This window comes from Oratosquilla oratoria, chromosome 11, assembly GCF_046742065.1.
Source record: "Oratosquilla oratoria isolate Oo_2021 chromosome 11, ASM4674206v1, whole genome shotgun sequence".
Lineage (NCBI taxonomy): Eukaryota > Metazoa > Arthropoda > Malacostraca > Stomatopoda > Squillidae > Oratosquilla > Oratosquilla oratoria.
Genome location: NC_134787.1, coordinates 65,714,882 through 65,734,881, shown reverse-complemented (window position 1 = coordinate 65,734,881; position 20,000 = coordinate 65,714,882). Strand labels below are relative to the sequence as shown.

General features: G+C 38.4%; 1 protein-coding gene and 1 long non-coding RNA gene across 2 annotated transcripts in view; both read right to left on the bottom strand.

Moving 5' to 3' along the window:
* Positions 1-4,854: 4,854 nt before the first annotated feature.
* Positions 4,855-6,353, bottom strand: LOC143029511 (uncharacterized). The gene is made up of 3 exons (XR_012966844.1): positions 6,183-6,353; positions 5,869-5,985; positions 4,855-4,921 (listed from the first exon to the last, which is right to left on the bottom strand). It is a non-coding gene; the product is annotated as an uncharacterized LOC143029511 (long non-coding RNA).
* An 8,531-nt stretch (positions 6,354-14,884) lies between these two features.
* LOC143029510 (uncharacterized) overlaps positions 14,885-20,000 on the bottom strand; it is a 25,584-nt gene continuing 20,468 nt past the window's right edge. Inside the window, exon 8 of the mRNA XM_076192167.1 lies at positions 14,885-15,835. Coding sequence (XP_076048282.1) covers positions 15,153-15,835 — 683 coding nt within the window. The 3' untranslated portion in view covers positions 14,885-15,152. The remainder of the gene's footprint in view (positions 15,836-20,000) is intronic.

Below are 20,000 nucleotides of genomic sequence, written 5' to 3'. Positions count from 1 at the left end.
GTGGGCAAGGGAAGTGATAGTTCTGCTGGAAGTGATGAGATAGGAAAGTGCATAGCAGAATGGAGGAATCGTCTTCAAGGATGTGAGCAAAGGTGAATCTGGGATGGAAGATGTGGGTTTTTGAGAGTACATATGGTCCAGGTAGTGAGGAGAGGGAAGAGGAGGCTTTTTAGAGTGGTTTAAATAAATGTATAGTTTCGGGAGGAATCCAAATGCAATGGTGTTGGAGGATTTCAATGCTAGAGTAGGAGATAACCCTATGGATGGCACAGTAGTGAGGTTTGGGATGTTACGTAAGAACTAGTTGAGAAATATTTGAGAACAATCCAATAGGGACCAATGACAGATACCTGCAAGATGGACAACAAAACTGCCAATTTTCAAAACCTGTCAACCTCCTTGTCTCCATCAGGAGGTCCAACCCTGACAGTTTGACACGTGGTGTCTGGACTAGGCCCAAGATCTCTATTAACTTCAACTGTATTTTTTAATTTTCAAATATGGGAAATTCACCACTGGTGACGGTTCTCCTATACCTACCTCTATTTGTCAGTAACCATTACCAGCCACTATGGGACTGTGGGTTTTCCACTTTGTGAAACTTGAGGCAACAATTAAGACACCAACAAAGTATGGCAGGGATTTACCCAAAGTAATTACAAAGTCATCTTTATTTTCTACCATTTCCCTGCACTGAGTTAATCACAATTATTGATAATAAATCTGAAATTTTTATTATCAAGGTCCTTTTGTATAGAATATACTGTCTGAAATTCTTGTAGGAACTCAAAAACACCATCTTTTATATTCTCTTCAATATTTCCATGAACCCTCTGAAATTTTTGTTTCAATCCAGGATGCCGCCTCTTCTCAGGACGTCCACGCCTCCTTCCGGGACGCCCATGCTTCCCTTCTGGGATGCACATGCCTCCTCCTGGGATGGCCATGCCTCCTTCCGGGATGCCCACGCCTACTTCCGGGATGCCCATGCCTCCTTCCAGGACGCCCATGTCTCATTCCGGGATGCCCATTCCTCCCAGAATGCCCATGCATTTTCCTATGTTGCTGCTTCAACTCCTGTGCTATATTTAGGTCCTGATGCTTGGCTTGCCATTTCAGTCATGCTGAATGAACTTTTTTTTGCTGGGAAGGGTAAATACATAGACCCCGTATATACAGAATCTAGCTTCTGTGTTTGATGTGACCACTGTTGTACTGCTGGAAGAATAATAGGCACCAAGAGAAATATTTTGTCAACTAATATATAGCAAATAAATATACAAGTGTCCATCAGCCATTTCCCAATGGGAATAAAAAAACAAAACAGGGCAAGGTTAAAAGGGGACAGAGTTGGATGGCTTTAAGACCTACAATGTGCTCCAATTTCCACAATTGTCAACTGTGAAATACCTTGTCAAATGATTTCTCTAGATCCAAGTATATACAATCCACCCAATCCTCTCTCTTGCAGCATATTAACTAATCTTGAGTAAAAGTTTGATGAACAATCTTTCAGTGTGAATTTAGTCTGCTTAAACGTTCATCTCTTCAAGATAATTAACCTATCTTTTACTTGTGCAATGCTCTAACACAATTTTGCTTTCATGTTGGTCTGTAATTAAATGATGTCTCCCTATTTCCTCCCCTATGAATTGGTTCAAAATCAGCCCTTTGCCAGACCTGTAATATTATCCTTTTCTTAAAAGACCACACAATTAGGTCAAGATTCTTGTCTGCCCATCGGCACCTGCATTCCTTAATTTGATGTCCCACCAGGCTCTAGAGCTTTTAATGTGTTCAATTTGTTTGATTTCTTTCAACCTGACATCAACATCTACAAGAAACCTGACATCAACATCAACAAGAAACGCATGCAAACTCGAACCATAAAACAAGCACTCCACAACAGACTACCAAATTATATGTAATACCAAAATATATGTAATACCAAAAATCAAACCCAGCAGAGAAATTACTCCCAATAAGCAATAATTGCACTGGTATACTTATAGTCCAAGTCAATGTCCCCTAACTTGATTGGTACCAACATGGAGTTGGCCCAGCAACAAACACCAATTGCCACAGATGTGCTCTTACCCTGGAACATTTTTTTCCACCACATCCCTGATTAGCTATTCTCTATCTTAACACCTTCAGTTCATTCTCCCCTTTATTTTCAATCCTTTTCTGTTCCATGATCTCTGGGACCTATGATAAATATGTGCAAGTGGTCCTGAGAGACATACATCCATTTCCTGTTTCTCCAAAGGGCATAAACACTCTGATACAACTAATACTCTTTAGGATCAGTCAATTTAAACTGTATTTCCTCCACTTTTTTACATAGTGAGAGCTGACAACCTGAAACTGCTTCCCTCCTACTACTACAAGTCAATGACAAATTCCCACATTACTGCAACACAGACTTCAGTCCAACATTTCTCCTCAGAAAGATCTACAAGGATATAGTTTCAAAAGTATATATATATATATATATATATATATATATATATATGTATATATATATATATATATATATATATATATATATATATATATATATATATATTTTGTGTGTGTGAGTGTGCACCAAGGGATCCAAGGGGATTGTTTATGGCATTATTATGATGACAATCTTTGGCCTCATAACTTGAATTTTTTCTCTCAGTTGCAGATATTGACAGTACAACAGTCTTATAAAGTAGCCCTCGTCATGGATTTGAACAAGAAACAGATGTCACTGAATTCCTTCACACAGAAGTGGAACCAATCAACATTCACCAGTATTTGGTGAATGCTTATGGAGCCAAGGTGGTTGATGTCAGCATGTTTAGGAGACAGGTTCGATGATTCCAGAGTGGCAACAGATAAGAGTGACAAACCATGCTCTGGATGGCCATGCACAGGCCCTTGCTCATCACTGGCAAAAGTGCACTGAGAAAGGGCATGATTATGACCAGAAATAAATTCTAGAACAAGAATGTCTGTTCATTTTAATGGTGCCACTCCCATCTTCATAGCTTTTCAATTTTTTGAACTAAGAGTAAAAAAAAGTAGGTGGTATTACTTTTGGATCTACTCTGGTATGAGTGGGTCCTTGGGACCTTTGTCAGCAGCTTTAGGGTTTCAAGTTTCCTGTCAATAAAACTCAACCTGTTATCCTTGGTTTCTCTTGTAGGCAACATGTGGCTTTCAGGTCCAAAAGTCACTCTGGGAAGATACAGTATTGTTGTTGTTCGGGGATTGTTAGTACGAGGCACTGTAGTATGGGGTGTTCTGTGTCCTCTGTATGGTGGCTGCATCTGAGGCAGTTTGAATCTGTGTCCAAAACTATTCTGTGTTGATATTATTCAAATGTTGGATGGTGTCTTGAATGGAAACATACCAGTGAGATTCTTATCTGATGTCTATAATTATTACCCATGATCTCCCTGAAATTAATTCTCATTATCCATGATACATCTTAGTTCAATTTTCTGATTACTGCTCAGCAAGGACCAATGACAACAATAATCCCACACCAAAACAACATACAACAGTCCAAAGTTTCTTTCATGAGAGATGTATGGAAGGACCTGAGGACCATTGCCAGCTGCTGTGGGGCTACAGGTTTTTACTTAGTGAAACCAGAAGCAACAATTATAATCTGCTCAGCATCAAGTACAGTCACTATTTCTAACTAGGCTTATCAATCCATGGTCTTGAGATGTAACTAAAAACTTAAAATTTATGTATCTGTGTTTGAAGGGGGGAGGTATAGGTGGGTGAGGGTATTGAGTGAAAAGGGGGAGTCAAGTTATGATAAAGAAAGAAGAGTTTGATAATGACCAGAAACATTGTATTTAATTTAGGTTGGGTGACAACCAGGAAATAAGATAGGTAAAATGTAAATGAATATGATGGTTTGTTCTCTGAGGGGGGTGTTTCTGTGGATTTGGGCAAAGATCTGGTGCCAAATTAAAGTGTACTTCAATTTAAACCATATGGTTGAAGGTGGTGCAAACCCTAGTGGATAGGGAATATTGAATGAATGGTGGTGGATACCTAAGATGTTATTCGTTTCAGAGAAGAGTTTACTGTAGTGATGCTCCTGTGACAGAAGAAACATTTACCTAATTATACTAATTATATTTACCTAACTAGTACAGAGGAAAGGGAGATATGCTTTTGGGATCCTGTCTCTTATCATACTTATTATTATTTTTTTTTCATAAATACATACATAAACCAAAGGCTTTTCCCCCCACTTACAAGGGAGGTAGCAAAAAAACAAAGGCATAAAATCCAATCCCACCCATTCCATCCCCACATACTTCACTCTCATCCAGCCCCTCCCTCCATCTTATCTTGGCTCCTCTTGGATGACAGGTCATCCCTGCATCTCGCCCACTGCCCTGGATCAGAAGTAGTGTCACAAGACAAAGCACATCCACAGCAAGGCCACTTCATTAAATTGGTGGACAACCCCCCCACCTCCCTGTTCCCTCATGCAGAAATGGAGAAGACAGGGAGAAATCCCTCTGGGCTGCATCAATTTATTTTTCAGTTATACTCTCACCCACCAGGAAATGCAGTCAAACCAGAAGAGAAATAGATCTTGGGCTCAGTCTGGAGATCCTTTGGGTTGCATCTCCAGATGGAGGTGAGGACGTTGATGAGTTTTGAAAATGACAGCTCTGCCACCCATTTTACAAGACCCTTAGATATTGACTGCATACAATTTATGCAGTCAATACCCAATATGGAAGGAAGTATGCAAGTGTGGTGGTGGGGGGACAATAGAGAGGTATCATCAATTTTCTTTTTAAACAAAACAAAGATTACTTGCATGGAAAAGCAGTTCAATGGAATCCTGCTACTCAGACTTGAGTATCCATAGTGTTAGGAATCAGGAAGAGTAGGCTGTGAGCTAATGAGTAGTCTGTGGAAAAAAATCAAATATCTAACAACCAAACATATCTACTATAATAAGATAAGTTTTACAATAAAAAAAATCTCATTTGCCTGTAACCATACTGCTATTTGTTTTTAAATCTAAATGCTGAGGTTATACTGTACACTAATAACAGTTTTCTGCCTTTCATTCCAGGTTACACTATAAAAATAAAAAACTGAGGATTATTATCAGCAGTTATGGTGGTACCATAATAAAATTTGGGCAATTCATAAACAGCGTTATATTGGTTAATGATTTTTACTGACAGGAAATACCATAGCCCCACAGTGGCCAGCAACAGTCTTCAAGCCCTCCCACAGATCTTTACGAAAAGAAACACTGGATGTCAAATATCATATATTAGTGTGAAACTGTTTCTAGGTCAATATCTTGCAATAGGAAGAAGAGTATGGAAGCAGTCACCCTTGTCAGTTCTCCTTATGAGAAAAAGTGGAGGAAATGCAACCAACCGAAGTTGACAGATCTTGGGCCCAATCCAGAGACCAAAAGTCAGCTTTTTAGGGCAGCATGTCCAGTTGAAGATAAAGGTGTTGATGGATTTTGAAAAGCAGCAGAGGAAAAACACTATAGTCTAATTTTGTTTGACATCCATCACACAGGACCACAACTTACTTCTAACCTTCTAAACAAGGAGAATAAGTGGTGGAAATAACAAAAGAATGGGGAGGAGGTTGATCAAAGGCACCAAAATCAGTAAGGTAGAAAAAGCTGTATTTTGATACAATAGTAAAAATACTGGCAGATGTATACTGAATAACCACCAAGAAAGCATAGATGAACAACCAAAATGGAGGTTTAGGCCTCCAAAACATGAAGGTAAAAAATTATATATATTAGTGAAAAATATACAAATAAATCCATCCATAGTCAACCCAGTATAATGTAATAGGCATGCACATGTGGAGACGTACCTCTAGCTTAATAAAAGTCAGCTTCATCTATATCCCACCAGGCACAATATCTGCTTTTGGTATTGTTTGTGCTTAGAAGACATGCAAAAAATACAAACCAATAGATCATCCTGGGATCTGAAAATATACTTAGGATAATTTTTTTCTAAATAAATGTTTCTAAATACTGTACGATGAAACATTAATGTAGCCATTATTTTCTGCAAAAAAAAAATAATAATAATAAAAAAATAAATAAATTAATAAATTATCATTATCATCATTATCATTATTAATAATAATAATAACAATAATAATAATAATAATACTCATACCTTGTCATATTACTATTCATGCATCATCCCTTGGTCAGGCCAAAATTGGGTTCACTCTTTTCTTTCTTGGTTCCCAAATGACAAATTTCTAAATTCATAGAAAATAATTGCAACAATAACAAGTTCCATTGACTGGAAACCTACAGCTCCACAGTGGCTGGCAATGGTCCTCAGGCCATCCTACATCTCTGAAAGACACACATAACTCATGCCTATGTTGTGTGGGTGTGGTAGTTTCTGTCACCAGTTTATTATAATAGAAAGGATTGTTCGTTCTCCCAATGTGGAAAGGTGGTGGGAATACAATTAAAACTGACAAGCAGAGCTTGGATCTGGTCTGGAGACAGTCAACCCATTGGGACCAGATTTTTACCTAGTGGGCTTCCACAGGCTTGTACCTGAACAGCAGGGACCCATGAATGCAGCACACTGCTAAGCATTATAATGCACCAGCCAATGGGACTACCAGTAAAAGAAAGGATAAGAGTATTGACTGGAGAGTGCATCATTGCAGCTAGGAAATATAAGCCAAGGTGCATATGACTGATATTCTACTGAGTGAGGAGAGTTGGCAAAGGTTGTAAAGTTAACCTAGATGTAGGGTAATAGCTGTCTTGAATTGAATGATGCCATATTGGTGATAGATACAATTTGTTCCAGTAAGGAATTCCAAACTGCAATACATCTTACACTGAAGAACCTTCTTCATCTCAAGTTGATGCCTTATGTGGGCAATTTCAAATTTGTGTCCCTTAGTGCAAGAGAACACAGGACAAGGGAAAAGCACATCTGATTGAAGAGGAAAGTTATCATGGGAAATCTTCCAGTGATTAAATTCGTGCCTTAGCAATCTGCCCTTAACCAAGAACATATTTAGCACTTTTTGCCTCACCAAATAGGATAAATTTTCAAGACCATGTATTTTCCTTGTTCACCTACATTGTAGATTCAAGTAGTTGCAGATCCAACATGTAACCTGTATTTCACATTGAAGATGCATATTCTAATAATGGGCAAATATGCGAAATATATAATGGGACCACAAAGGAAGCATCACAATTAATTGTAGCTTTGAGAACAGCACTTGACTACGAGCCACCAAGTCTTCAGAGTGGCTGGCAACACAAATGGAAGAGATGCTTCTTTCTGAAATCTGTCTTCAGGAAAGATTGCAAATATCGAATCTGCCAGCCTTACAAGAGAGGTGACATGATGGGTGTTTTCAGATCAATGAAAGAAGTTGATACAGTTGAATAACCAAAATATTTTTATCTGGGATAGGGTCCACAAAAGTTGAAAAACCTAAATGGAACACACAAAGATTTTGATACCAACTACATTTCTTTAATATATAGTACAATAAGATTGATCTACAGTTTGCAATAGTATTCTACTTCTACCATATTTGCGACTCCTTGAAACTTGCACTGAATCGAATGAACACGATTACAACATAAAGTATGCTATCTAGTTTCCCCTTTACCTTTTCCTCAATTCAAGTTCCGAACCTTTGAATTCTGTTCATCCAAACAACCTGGAGAATCTTTTGAACCCTTGAAAACTTTGATCAGTAATGAAACACAAGTGACAGGTTTTTTCCTTTCACTTACCCCCAATGACGTAACAAGTGTATACATTCTATTACACTTCTTGACCTCTGCGACTCCACAATTTCAGCGCGATTTTGTTCCCAGAGACAGAAAACCTAGTTATCTCCTCTTTCTTAGATTTAATGTTTGATAAACTCGCTGTGTTCTATTAAGTCGTGCCCAGACGATCGGGCGTGCCCGTTGGGCACCGTGGTTGGTGGGCAAATTCTACCAGGTCTGCCCGTAAATATTGTCCACACGACCAAGTTTATGAATAACTGGGCGTGTCTGACGATACCAGTAGCGTGTGAAGTGCGGTACGAAAAGCATGGCGCCTAGCATTGTCAAGAAGATATTGTACACCATTATAATTGCTTGGTGTCTAAAGAAAAAGACAAAGAAACGTGGGATGTGGGAGGGAAGCCTGCTGTGGGTTCATGACATTAACTTGCGTCTGGCAAGGTCGAAGCTCCAGCTACCGGGCACCGCCTTTGTGATTTCGCTCGACAATCACTCGGGTAATTTGACCGTTTTACCGTCAAATGTGCCCGTTACGGGCATGCCCGCCGATCAGGCCCACTCGTCTGTTCAGGCCTTTAGACTCGAGAACAAAGTCCTACACATTGTTAATGTATCTAGAATTCATGATTATCACCAATTTTACAAGGGTTGGGTATAGAATTATTTCAGTTACGAAAATGAGACAGACCTTCATAATCGTCACAAAAATTGAGTTGTTGCTACAGTGCAGTAATCAACGGCTGCTTCATTTGTTGCTAATGATGCTAATAATCAATTATAACATATTTGAAAATTGCCGTATTAAAGAATACATATGCATAAGCTATGCAACTTACGTACATATAATTAAACTACAATCAATAAAAGAGGGATGTAGATAGTGGAGTGTCACATGACCATAGACTGCGTTCCAGTGAGTCCGTTCAGGATGTGGCATCAATAAATAAATAAATTAGCCATCCCGAATCTACTGCTGAACAAAAGATTCTTAGCACTCCATGACTCTCACGACTGCGCCAGCCTCTGCAACGTCACTCCTGCAAACTTCTTTATCTCGTCTCTCCACTTTCTGTCTCGCGGCGTCCACTCAGTAACACACTTGCTCCATCGCTCATCATACGTTCGCGCTAGCTTACTCGTCCAATTCCACTTCCTCTGTTTTACCACCTCCACAACATATTTCACTTCAGTCTGCTCTCTTACCCAACTCGCTCTTTTTTTTCTTTCTTTCTTTTTTCAGCCTTATTCCAACCACTGATCTCCCTGTTCTTTTCTGCGTACGCCTTAGCCTGGGCTTCATCGCCTTAGTCAGTTTCCAAGTCATCCGCAGTTTATTGTTGGGAGTAGGCTATACATTCACTGTCAAATTTGCGTTTCAAACAAAGATAGAGAGACTCTCATGATCTTGTTATACTTACCAAACATTTTCCAACCAATTGTAATACACCTTTTTATTTCATTCTCATGATCTTTCTTCACTTTTACAACCTGCCCTTCTTCAAGACTATCACCATCGATTATAATCCCTTTACTTTGAACTTTCGTGTTGAACATTACTTTGGTTTTACTCTTATTAATTTTTAAACTTACTTTGAGACATTCGTTGTTCAGATCACTCAACATATCTTGCAAGTCTTCTGCTCTTTCTGAAATAAGGATATTGCCATCTGCAAATCTTAGGTTATTAAAATAGTTGCCATTAAATTTAAATCCTTTCTATCCCAACTCAACCTTCTGAATTTTTCTTCCAAGCAAGCTGGGAATTATATCACCTTGCTGTACTCATTTTTCGATCTTTATCTTTTCTGTATCTTTATGTAATTGAATTACAGCGGTACTTTTCGCATAGATTTTTTTCTAGAGCTCTTACAATCTGTTCGTTTGCACCTTACTTACGTAGTGAGTTTAGTGTTGCTATTTGTTCTGCCGAGTCAAAGGCCTTCTCGTAATCTACAAAAGCTAAACAAAGAGGTATATTATATTATGACTATTTCTTGATTAATTGATTCATCACCTGCAAATGGTCTAGAGTCGAATATCCGCTTCTAAAGCCTGCCTGTTCTCTTGTTTGTTTTTCATCTAAAATTTTACTTGGTCTATTTGTAAGGATCTTGGAAAATACTTTATATGTATCTGATCAATCGGTAGTTACCAAAGTATTTCTGATCCCCTTTTTTATTAAATGAAATGACCATAGCATTGCACCATGATTCAGGAACGCTTTCTTGATGTAAACACTGGGTGTACAACTGAGCTAATTTAATATAAACTTATTTCCCTGCGTCTTTCAGAAGATATATCGATACACCATCTTCTTCAGGTGCTTTTCCTCGTTTCATATTTTTTAGAGCAAGCTCTACTTCTTTTGTAACTTCTGGTACAATACTAACGTCTACAGATGAATTTACTGACTCAAATATGGTCTTTGAAGGATAAAGCTCTTAGTAATTTTCTTCTATTATTTTTAACATTTTGTCTCTTCATTTAATGATCTCTCCACTTTTAATAATAATAATAAAAAAATATATATTTGCTGCTTCCCTAAAATCAGTCTGCGCTCGGCCTCTTTAATACTTTTACATTTCCGAATATTTTCCTCTATTTCATCCATATTTATTTTTCCTTTCTCAGGTTTTTTGTTCAAAAGCTTATTTATTTATACTTTCTCTATTTCGTCCCTACTGCTTTTAACATGTCTAGTCCTTTTCCTAATAACTATGTCGTTTGTACCTTTGGAATATTTGTTTTCTCTAATGTTTGTTGTACTTCCTACTTCCTACTACTCATCTCACGACTTATCTTCCATATTCTTCCCCATTTTAGTATTCAAGCCGCCTATTATTAACGTGTATTCAATATTTTTATCCATTACCTGACTTAAATTATCATAGAATGACTCACTTTCATCGCCTGAACTCTGTGAAGTTAGTGTATAAGCTTGAATTATTTTTAGAGTGTACATTTTACATAACTTTAACATAATCCAAGCTACCCTATCTGATAAACCACTGAACTTCACTACGTTACCAACAACCTCTCGGTTTATCAAGAATCCTACTCCATTAGATCTTTCATTTTCCTTAACTCTCGTAGAACAGGTGGTGACTATCTTGTAACTATCCCTTATTCATCCGTTCTTCGGATTTCGCTCTGTCCCACTTGATGTTGTCTAATTCTTCCATTAAACTCTCCAGCCTGTGGTCTTCTGAGAAGCTCTCACATTGTAAATATATATCTTTATTTTCTTCATACTATTTAATGTCCAAGACTTAGAGCTATTTGGCCAACGCTTACTTACATTCGATGGAACAGTGCCTGTAAGTACAGAAGGCAACGGCTGGACCTTTAAGAAACGGTGATCCAACAAGCTCATCCGTTTTATTGATTGATTGATTGATTGATTTATCTTTTTTTTTTTTTTTTTTTTGTAATTCATGATTGCCAATAAGGAATTCTGGCAATGATCTCCCTGCCAACTAGTTTCTAGGGAGGTATTTGTTTGGTGACACCTTATTCAGTACAGTAACATTCTGTGGAGCCCTGCATCTATCGGGTACCCAATGGTCCACGCCGTCATTATGACGGTGCTCGAAATTTCCATGAGGCATTTCAAGCTGTTCACCATCAGGGACGTGCCTGTTAACAGTTAGGCCTATGACTGTGTGTGCGAGCTGCTCTTTGTCTCATCTTTCATAGAAAAATTGTTCAATATGGATGACCCTGCATAGAATTACATTTCTTTCGACAGAGCTTTTGTAGTTATGATTTTCAAGCCTATCAACTACGCCAAATCAACCATAGTACATCTCTCTCTCTCTCTCTTATTTTCCATCCATGTGCTATTTTGATTTTAAAGGAACCTGTATAGTAAGATGAGTATAACTTTTTAGGATTACGAGTATAACAACGATTAACCACCCTGTCTTACCTACAACACCTCGGCGTGGCACCATGAAAAAAAATTGCTGTCACATGTCATATTATCGATTCAAATCGTTGTTATATTCTTAATGTGATATTCATTATACTTAACGACTTCCCTCACTATATACAGAATAAAAATGAAAATTAAATGCTACGGCATCAATAATGCAATTCAGAAAGATTTTATTTCAGATTCAAATTTCGGCATTTGAAAAGTCCTATACTTAATTACTTAAATTAGTCGCTCGTGAAAAATTGTAGTTTCCTATTTCAGAGATAAGTGACGATTGCGCAAATTTAGATGTTCTTTTTCTTCCAGGAATAACAGCTATATTTTTTATGGTTAAAGTAAATACTTCCTTATAGCATATCTAATACTCTAACTTTGCAAGAATGAAGTATACTCAGATCATTCCATTTTATTTTCATTTATCTAAAACTTACTGCGTTCTTGCCATATACGTATCTCTTTTCGAAAGGCCAGTGCCGAAACCGTTAGAAGTAAACATCACATCCTTGAACGACCAGATTATTTTAGTTAAATTAATTTATCAATTTACTTATTTATTTGTTTGTGGATTAATTTGTTTGTTCGTTTATTCATGCTTGTTTTATTCCTATTTTTATTCTTATTTATTTCTAATCATGCTCTCTATTTTTACAGCAATATTTGGAACAATCACACCGAAGTGACGATGAGAGATTTATGAAGTTTATATATATATATATATATATATATATATATATATATATATATATATGTGTGTGTGTGTGTGTGTGTGTGTGTGTGTGTGTGTGTGTGTGTGTGTGTGTGTGTGTTTATTAATCTATTTGATTTATTTATCAATTTATTTATATATTATTTTGTTTATAAATTGTATTTACTTATTAATTTATCTATCTATTTATTTGTTTACATATACATTCATTTATTTGTTTATTCATCTATTTGTTAATATATTTATTGATCTATATACATACCTATTCACTTTTTTATTATCATCAACACCGGGTGTTCCTGTTGAGCATGGTGGCCAGCTGTTTATGGCATGATAATTAACAAGATTGAAGTAGTGATAGGAAAAGGGTGCCCGTACCCCTTGACATCTCAGAAACATTTCCTCGTACCCCCATCCAACACGAATATAATGCAAATGTAGTGACGTGACGCACCCTACGACCCGTCACACGCTGAACAAAGAAATCTTCGGAGCTAGCCTTTCCAAGTTCCCGTAGTGCGTAGTTCGCAAGGACGTCCCGACCAGACAGCGGTCAGCCAATCAGGAAATTGGAAAGCTCCTCACGTTCCCGCCAGCCTCCTTTGAAAGGTCGGCGTTTCGCCGAGATGGGCAAAACAGTACCGACCAGCGCACACAACAACATCTCCTCGTCCAATCTTCTAGCCGTCCCATCGAGCCTCGCCGTCATCATCTGCTACCGCCCGCCTCGCTGACGTTAGGCTCCACGTCCAGCTACAACCATAAGCTCCACTAAGCTGTGGCCTTAGTCCGAGCTTCACCTACATTTCTCATGTGACCCTTCTAGTGTCGCACCTTGTGGCTAATTACCAAAAGAAAGAGATTCGATATTTTGTTTTTCATTTGTCCTGCCGTTGTTCCGAACCAAATACTACTACACAAACGTATGAAAAGGATTAATGATACAAACCTTGCTGAGAAATTATTAGATATATTCAATTACTGAACAAAGGTACTCTTTTATTTAAAATTAAAAGTGTCAATTACTAGGATACAATAAATGCACATTATAGTATTAAAAATTACGTCTCTCCACTACAGGCGGATATAACTAACAAGAACAAAAAAGTAACAAATTGTTTCCATATATTGATGTAAAACATGAATGAGCCCATTAATGGAAAATTAAATGAAGTAATTAAAATAGCTGGAAATGGGTTTAATTAAGAAGTAGGAAATGAAGGTATGACAAAAATGAAGGAGGAAAAGGAAGGAGGCGTTTCCAAACCTTTTCCGACCATAGCACCCCCTGTTGTCATGTCTAAGCATTCCAGCACCCGTATCTTGTTATTAGAAGGATGAAAGAAAGTGAAGTGTAATGCTTGATGATTTATTTTATTGATTCCTTAGAACTGAAACAATATTGTTTGAAGAAGAAATAAGAACACCTTAGAAAAATAAAATAGCATGGATAAAATAAATTATACACAACCAGGTAAATGATACGTATATCTATGTGATTTTTGTGTGCATCACTTTCCCACACCCCCTATAGATTTCAGCACTCCAGGTTGAGAAACGCTGCACTACATGGATAAGGAGATAGATAGATAGAGAGAGAACAGTCTGACAACTCAAGCGAATATAAATGAGTTTGAGACGATATCCTGCGAGCATGGTTCTTCGAGCGTCGCTATTTAAGCAATAATTCAAGAGCAGCGTAGCGGTGGAGCTAGTTCGTCGAAATTAAGGTCAGATTACTAGAGTAAATTTCCTGCTTGAAACACAGGATAAAACAATTGAGAAAGCTTGGAAAGGCTGGATCTAAACTTATTGGAAGAAGAAGACGAGAGAGAATGTGAGAGAGGAGACATGATTACCCTATTTAGTACAATTAAAGGAGCGTATACAAATCAAAGAAGACCGGATATCTGACGGATATCAAGATATACAATTTTCCGAGCTAATGCATGGAATTCTGGAAGAACATGGCTGAAAAATAAGCCTGTAAAAATAATAATAAATTATTCAAGTTTGACAAAAGGAAATGAGACGACCCCCCACTAGCATAGCTCTTTAACTATATAGCAATTTCTTCCAATATGACTTGAACCAGCCTTTCATATTTTCTTTATCTAATTTCTCCTGTGTTCTATTAACGTGGTGGTTATAATACATATTTTTTTCTTACTTGGCTTAAGAATAATATTTTTCTCAATTTTATTGACGATGCAATTTTTACAAATATATGTTTGAACAGAAAAATGATTCAAAATGCATTTTGCTAGACTTTATATTTCTTGTCACTGTCTCTTACAAAACTCTGCCAGACAATAGCCAAATATTTACTTATTTATATATCTATTATATATATATATATATATATATATATATATATATATATATATATACATACATATATATATATATATATATATATATATATATATATATATATATATATATATATATGTATATTTGGAGGCTGTTTATATTTTTCCTTCTACGCCTATTTCTGATAGAACGTATTTTCATATTTTATGATACAACTCATGGCAGTATCAATAATAAACATTTCAATTATATTTTTTATATTTAGGTTTCTTTCATTGTCTACAAATTCATTATTATTATATTGTCATGATTTGGTTTGTTTACTCTGTTTGTTTGCTCTCCTTGAATTGTCTTTTGCTTTTTTTCCTTTTCATTCTTTCCTGCTCTCTTTTCCTTTTCTCCTTCTAACTACTTCTGTCCGGTTTTCTGTCTCTGAAAATGCGCTGCTCTCTCTTGAAATTATTTTTCTTATTGTCAGCTATTTTCTTGGTGTCCTTACGCTTATCCTTCTTACTTTCTTCCTGCCCGACCTTTCCCTTCTGGAATATTCTGTCCGGCTTTCTATCCCTGAAAATGCGCTGCTCTCTCTTAGAATTATCTTTTTTATTGTCAGTTATTTCCTTGGTGTCCTTCCGCTTTCTCGATCTGAGTTGAACCTTTTCCTTCTTACTTAGTCCTTTCTGCCTGTCCTTTCCCTTCTTCTGGAATCTTCTGTCCGGCTTTCTATCACTGTAAAGGAGCTGCTTGTACTTCTTCATAAATCTATTTATTTTCTTTTTATCTCTTTTCTTGTCCTTCTGCTTTTTCGATTTGATTTTAGCTTTCTCCTTCTTACTTAGTCCTTTCTTCCCCCCTTTTCCCTTCTTCCCGGGTTTTCGGTCCGGCTGTCTATTCTTGATAGTGCGCTGCTTGTTCATCTTCTTAAATTTCTTTTTCTTCTTCTTCTTTTTCTTCTTGTTACCTATTTTCTTGATGTCCTTCCGTTTTCCTGGTTTGATGTTGGAAGGCTCCGACAGCTGGCAGTAAGTGCAATCTTTGGTGTTATCGTAGACCCAACCGACGATTTTGCTCAACTTGGTGTACACGCCTGAGGGGAGGAGGAGAGGAGGAGGAGGAGATTACAGAGTCGCCGACGGGTTAAAAAGCAAAACAATGGCGACAAACGCGACGGTGTTAGAAGCAGAATGAATAGATTGCTAAGAAATATGAAAACTATAAAAATACAATGCTAATTGATGAATATTTAGAAAGATGAATACATACATACATATACCAAAGACCTTTTCCCCCTTAAACGGAAGGTAGCCAAAAAAAAAAAAAAAAAAAAAGACATAGAAACCACTCCCACCCATTCCATTCCCTACATACTCCACTCCCCTCCACCCTCTTCCCTCCCTCACATCTTGGCACCTCCTGGATGAAGGGTCATCCCTGCATCCTGTCCACTGCCCTGGGTCAGAAGCAGTGTCGTAAGACACAGCACATCCACAGCAAGGCCGCTTCATTAATTCGGCGAGCACCCCTCTCCGTCCGCTCATGCAGAAAAGAAGACGGGGAGAAATCCTTTTGGACTGCGTCAATTCATCTCTCATACATACTCCCTCACCCCCCATCCCCCATCCCCTCATGCATCACAACATCATTCATACACAACCATTCTCCATTCACCCCAATCTTCCGTCCTCTCCCGTCCTTCCTCAACAGACATTCCTCTCTTTCGTAATTTCCCTTTCACCCCACCCATCCATCTCATCCTAGGACGCCCCCTCATGTTCACTCCTACCACCTCTGCCTTCCACGCCTCTTTTAGTAATCTTTCTTCACTCATTCTTTTCATGTGTCCAAACCATCCTAATGCTCTTTAATCAACCCTATCTCCCAACTCCCTTTCCACCCCTGTTCTCCTCCTCACCTCCTCATTTCTCACTCTATCTAGCCTAGTAACCCTTATCATACTTCTTAGACATTTCATCTCAAACACATTCAAACTCCTCTCTTCTTCTCTTATGTTCCATGTTTCTGCCCCATACAGTGCTGTCGGCACAATCATTCCTTCATATAACCTCCTCTTAGCATCCATTCCCAAATGTCTATTTTTCATTACACTTTTTAATCTACCAAGACATTTACTCGCTTCTCTCAATCTACATTCTACCTCCACCCCCACTCCTCCCTTTCCTGCCACATTCGTACCCAAGTATCTAAAACTATCCACTTCCTCCAGTCTCTCTCCCTTAATACTTCCAGCCTGTTGCCACTCTCTCCCCTTGTAAATCTCATCACCTTACTTTTGCCCACATTTATCTTCAGGTTCCTTCTTTCACATACCTTCTCAAACTCTGTCACTAACTTCCTCAATCCCTCCTCTGATCCTGCTACAAGCGCAGTGTCGTCAGCAAACAACAACTGGCTTATTTCCCACTTTTCTCCATTTTCTTTAACCATCTCCAACCCCTGACCCACTACCCTTGCATTCACCTCTCGCACCACCCCATCCATGTATAGATTGAACAGCCAGAGCGACATAACACATTCCTGACGAAGTCCCACCCTTACCTCAAACCATTCACTCTCTCCACTTCTAATCCTAACACAAGAACTAGTACTCACGTAAAAACTCTTGACTGCTCTTAACAACTTTCCTCCTATCATATCTGAAATACCTCCCACAGTGCCTTCCTGTCTACCCTGTCATAAGCCTTTTCCAAATCCATAAAAGCCCAAAAACATCCTTACCTTTTCCTATAGCTTTTTCACATATCTGTTTCACCACAAAAATCTGATCTACACATCCCCTACCTGTCCTAAACCCACACTGTTCCTCACCAATTACTCCCTTTGTTCCTCTCCTAGTCCTCTCAATCAAGACCCTCCCATAAGCCTTCCCAACTACACTTAACAAGCTGATCCCTCTGAAACGACTACATTCACACTTGTCCCCTTTCCCCTTGTAAAGCAGAACTATACAGGCACTCCTCCAGTTCTCCGGCACTCTACCCTCTCTCCAGCAAACATTAAATAACCTCACCAGCTAGTCCACCATAACTGTATCTCCTTCCTTCAGACATTCTACATGGCATCAATCCAACCCAGGTGCCTTACCTGCTCTCATCATCTTAACTGCTTTCATTTCATCTTTCTCTATTTCTCCTCCATTTTCCTCACTCCTCACTCTCATTTTCTTAGCGCTTCCCATTTCAGCTACCTTTCCCTCCCTATACTCCTTCACATTTAGCAACTCCCTAAAATACTCTGCCCACCTTCCTCTCACTGCCTTCTCTTCCATTATCATCTCTCCATCTGCACCTTTTACCTTTTCTTCTCTACTTGATTCGCCTCCTCTTCCTCTCTTAATTTCTTTCCAAAACATCTTTTTATTACTTTCAAAATTTTCTGTCATACTCTTACCCCATTTCACATCTGCTCTCCTCTTTACTTCCTTTATCTTATGCTTGGCTTCCCTTCTCTTTACTTTGTACCTCTCATATGATTCCCTCGTCCTATTTTGTAGCCAATCTATGAAAGCCTGCTTCTTCTCTTCTACACCCTTCTTTGCTTCCTCATCCCACCATTCAATACCCTTCCCTCTATTTCCTCCCGCCCTTCTTGTTCCACACACCATCTTTGTACAACTTATGACTCCCTCCTTGAATCACCCCCATTCCTCCACTCCTAGCTCTACTCTATCCCTCACTCCCTCCCACTCCTCTCTCAGTTTCTTCTTATACTCCTCCTTTTCTTTCTCATTTAAGCTGTTCACTTTAATTACCTCTCTACCTTCTGCCCTTTTCCTCTTTCTCCACCTATTTTCCACTCTCAATTTACCTTCCACCAGAAAATGATCTGATATTCCCCCACTCTCTCCCCTTAGTACGTGTACATCCTTAACTCTTCCTACCATACTCTTGGTCACCACTATATAGTCCATTAACGCTCTATCTACCACCCTTCTATCCACCACCCTCTCCCATGTGTACTTATGCTTGACTTTCTTCCGAAACACTGTATTTGCTATCATCAACTCTCCTTCAAGGTACATCTCCACCATCAACTCTCCACTACGATTTTACCTGGAACTCCATACTTCCCAATCACTCCATCTATTGGTTCGTTTCCTACCCTAGCATTAAGGTCTCCAAATACAACTACATTGATATTTCTCCCTAATCCCTCTATGCACTCATTTAAATCTACCCCCAAAAAACTCCCTTTCCTCTACGCTCTTCTCACAACCAGGTTCATACACACTTATAAAAAAACACATCTCCCTTCCCAGCTTCACCTTCATTCACATCAACCTTGAGGAAACCTCCTTCCACTCCACCACACGCTTACCTATCTCTTCACTTACTAGTATAGCCACCCCTTCTCTCCCTCGCCCCCTCTTCACTCCTGAGAACCTCCCATCTACACTCCCAAACTCAAACTCGCCCCTCCCTTTCAATTTAGTTTCACTCAAAGCCAACACATCCATCTTTCTTCTCACAAACATACTGCCTATCTCTTCCCTTTTACTCTCATCTGTACCACATCCACGCACATTAAAAGACCCAAACCTTAGGATGCTGGTTGAAAAACTCCCAGACCCTCTTATGCGTTTACTATTTTTTTTAGGAATGTCCCCTGTGGGGCTACAGATAGCAGGATTCCTAGTCCTAACCCCCGTCCCATTTATGTCGCCTTTTACGACTCAAGTGGGAAGACTTGGTGGCAGCATTTTATTCCCCACCACAGGGTAGGCGAAAAAAAGAAATGAATATTCAGAGGAATGGTACAGGACAGTAACAAGGGGTTGGGGGACAGCATAACGGAGGGGCAGTCGTAGTATAATAAAAGTGTCATAATTTCTCTATGAACAGAGTCTTCCTCTATCACAGACAAATTTATGTGTGACTCTGGTCCGTAGGGGAGCCCCATATAGACCCTAAAGTATCAACTGCATGTTACTTTGCCACAATAACATGCAGCCAATACCCCAGACGGGGTATAAATAACACAATCAATATCTATAGGTAAAAGATAATGCAAAGACCTTGACCCAAAGAAAACTGGATGATATATATATATATATATATATATATATATATATATATATATATATATATATATAGAATGTGTGTGTGTGTGTGTGTGTGTGTGTGGGTGTGTGTGTGTGTGTGTGTGTGTGTGTGTGTGTGTGTGTGTGTGTGTGTGTGTGTGTGTGTGTAATAATAATAATAATAATAATAATAATAATAATAATAATAATAATA